A 3627-nucleotide genomic window follows, 5' to 3' on the forward strand; every position below is an offset into this window, starting at 1 on the left:
CACCCGTAGTTTGTGATGTCACTGTTGTTTGCTTCAGTGAGAGATGAGACTGTGTGTGTGTGTGCGTGTGTGTGTGTGTGTGAGAGAGAGAGAGAGATCATGCAGGAGTATTTAAGCAGCTGTGGCCCAGTTAGAGGCCAGAAGAAAACTGCATTCTCTCTCTCTCTCTCTCTCTCTCTCTCTCTCTCTCACACACACACACACTCTCTGACCCTGATCTGTGTCTGTGTCTGACTGTTATTTCATGTATGAAGGCCTCATGTTGTGCTGTCAGATGCTGTTGTATTAATGTAGTGTTCTCTGTCTCCACAGTGGACGGCTGTACGGATTGGTCTGTGGACTACCTGAAATACAAAGTTCTGCTCGGGGAGCCTGTGAGGATTAAATGTGCTTTATTTTATGGATACATCCGTGCGAACTACACACATGCTCAGAGCGCCGGACTCAGTCTGATGTGGTACAAGAGCACGGGCCACGGAGACTTCGAGGAGCCCATGTCATTCGACGGGAGCCGGATGAGTAAAGAAGAGGACTCCATCTGGTTCAGACCGGCCGAGTTACAGGACGCCGGACATTACTCGTGTGTGTTGAGGTACGAGCTGTGTGTGTGTGTGTGTGCGTGTGTGTGTGTTTGTGTGTGTGTGTGTGTGCGTGTGTGTGTGTGTGCGTGCATGTGTGCGTGTCTGTGTGAGATCTCAAGTTAAGAGTTTCCCTGAAGCTGATCTGTGTATCTTCACACTCATCCATAAGCATCATGATTCTCTGTTTTTAATCTAGATCTCAATCCCTGAACGAATGTTAGTGTTTTCTGGATCAGTAGTGAATCAGATGTGAGCAGATCTACTCATATCATCTCAAAAACATTACTAAGGTCATCCGTCACATTCCTTGATTAGATGATGAAGCAAAATAGTGAATGAAATAGAAATAATAATAATTATTAGTGTTAGTATTATTAGTATTAGTATAACATTGAGATGTATATTCTACTGTACAGTAATAATGTCTTTCTGTCATCATTTCAAGTTACACCAAACTTTTTGTTGGTGGTTTGTGTTGAAGATCTGTGTGTTTTTCTCAAAGTAAAGCTGTCAAGCTAAACTTCATGTCTTCATGTCCTCATTTAGAGAGACACATCGCAGGATTCATGTTTAAATAGTATTTTCTTGTTTTAAACATACAGTATGGGATTTTTGGCCACCAGGGGTCACTCAATCAAAATAATAACATAAGACGTACTTTGATGACGTGGGGAAAGAGCGTAGGCTCATGGGAGTTGTTGTTCATTGGAACACACGCTCTGTCGCTCCCTATCATTCTTCACTCATTCTAACTTAGTATTTTGACAATCACGTCTTTTCGAAAGGAGACTTTATATATATGAATTATGAGACCCCTATCAAATCAATATTCCATCTAGCTAGTAGTAATATATGTTAAAAAAACATGGTCGCCTTTCGTTAATAATAATAATTACGTTATACTATGATATCGAACAAGATAGTGAAGTGCATTTGAAGCTACTTTATCCAGCTAGATATAGAACAAATGTAGATTTACATTATACTATACATGAGAGCTAGTCCGTCTGCGTTTTACACAAGACATCATCGTTTCACGATTCAGTTAGCTGAATGGATGCATACCTGTTTATCAGAATGCAAGCGAGTTCGGCATCTCTCTGTAGTTTCAGCTTGTCACGAAACTCTATCTTGGAAATGCAACTCCAATATTTACCCGTGTCTTGTTGCTTCTCTTGTCCCGAAACCATCTCGGGTCATTTATTTCACCTGTGCGTTTGCGCTTCACAGAACGTGCAGGCAAAGCATAATCATGATCCATAACTAAGTTATTGATTGAGGTATAAATACGAATATAACCAATATAAATATAAAATATAATAGTCTCGATCAAGGCTAATACTTTTTCTTCTTCGTCTCGTCTTTGTTTCTGTTCACCTTTGTATTTGGCGGTTCCGCAGGAAGTTAGATAAACTAGAGGGGTCAAAGTTTATATGACGCCATAGACGGGCGACAAAACGGAAATAAAGAAACGTGCCGTGTCTTCTAATTAAACTATAATTTTCTCTGGATTTTCTCTGTTGGGATAATGTAAGTACACAACTAATTTGGACCCACTTTATATTAAGTGGCCTTAACTACTATGTACTTACATTTGAATTAATAATTTAGTACAATGTACTTATTGTGTACATACATGTTTTTACATTGTACTTATATTTAAAAAAAAAACTACACGTAATTACATCTGTATTAAATTTATGTAATTACATTTATAATAACACTGTTGACCCATACTTTACACCTTAACCCAACTTAAACTTACCCATACCTCCAACCCTCTCCCTAACCTTACCCCTATCCCACCTCAACAGCAGCAAGTGTTTTACAATACAATATGAACACAGTAAGTACATTGTACTTATTTTTTTATGTAAGTACATAGTAGTTAAGGCCACCTAATATAAAGTGGGACCAAAATATATATAACACAGATATAGTGATTTCTGCTATTTTTAAAGCAGAAAAATTACATATTGCGCCTTTAATATTCAAACACAATAGACTGTATCACCATTAAGCGAACTAACCGCTGACTTTTGATGTATTGATCCATGATCAGACAAATGCCCTGACCCTCTGCATTATACAATAATTACATTTTTATGAATGGATTCTGCGACTCCATGTTTTCCTCATCTCAGGATTCACAGAGATGAGGAGTTCTTCTGAATTGTGGTCTCTTTCCTTGTGAATCGGTTGCACTCTTTCTGATACCACACTTTTACCATTTATGATGTGTGTTCATGCATTTTCAATTCAGGTCACGTCTGTAGACTAAATGAGTGATTTGAGCGTGGCTTCTGTTGATGTGATGATGTTTGCGAACAGCAGCAGATCGGCTGCAGAGGTCAATCCACTGGAAACAGGGAAAGCGCACCATATGTTTTTTATGTTGTAGTGCGTTATTAACCTCACAGGTAAAGGCCGTTTGCTGTCAATGGCTCATTAGGTTCCCTCATTAGGAGAAAAAAGATGTTTGAATATCTCTCTGACCTGAGACGGTCTTTGATCTGAAGCGGAACACTGTAACAAATGATGAAGAAGAATTTCAGTGGAGTTTAAAGGAGCAACACAAGTGTATTACTGTAACTCACTCCTTCAGATCACATGATCACATGACCATCAGGAACACACTCTCTCTCAGGGTACAGATATAGAGGAGCTTTAGCTTTTTGTATGTTATTATGTATTGTTCTGTTCATAATGTCTTTTTTATCCCAGTGGTGTAGCTCCTGCCACCTACTGGACACACTGACAGCTGCATACTGGTTTATATCAGGAAGAAGCGGATGCTAGAGGCACATCTCTGACATCTAGAGATCTGGCACCATATTGATCAAGTCTCCACAATACCACCTACTGTAAAATGTAGGTGTGCTCCGATCACGGTTAATTCCATCAGGTGCGTGATTTCACATGATTTCACATAGAGCAGCTGTTACTACACAGAGCCGTTGTTAACTGAGAAGATGCGCAAATAAACGCTGAAAATTAAGTGGATTTGCGCATCTTCTCTATTAACAACGGCTCTGTGTAGTAACAG

At 39.3% G+C, this 3627-nt stretch overlaps 1 protein-coding gene across 1 annotated transcript in view; it reads left to right on the forward strand.

Annotated features, from left to right (window-relative positions):
• The window catches only part of LOC113055662 (interleukin-1 receptor accessory protein-like 1-B), a 90573-nt gene extending 87820 nt beyond the window's left edge, over positions 1-2753 (forward strand). Inside the window, exons 3-4 of the mRNA XM_026222066.1 lie at positions 313-592; positions 2726-2753. Of these exons, the coding sequence (XP_026077851.1) occupies positions 313-592; positions 2726-2753 (308 nt within the window). The remainder of the gene's footprint in view (positions 1-312; positions 593-2725) is intronic.
• The last annotated feature ends 874 nt before the right edge of the window (positions 2754-3627 follow it).

Source organism: Carassius auratus, chromosome 36 (genome assembly GCF_003368295.1).
Source record: "Carassius auratus strain Wakin chromosome 36, ASM336829v1, whole genome shotgun sequence".
Taxonomy (NCBI): Eukaryota; Metazoa; Chordata; class Actinopteri; order Cypriniformes; family Cyprinidae; genus Carassius; species Carassius auratus.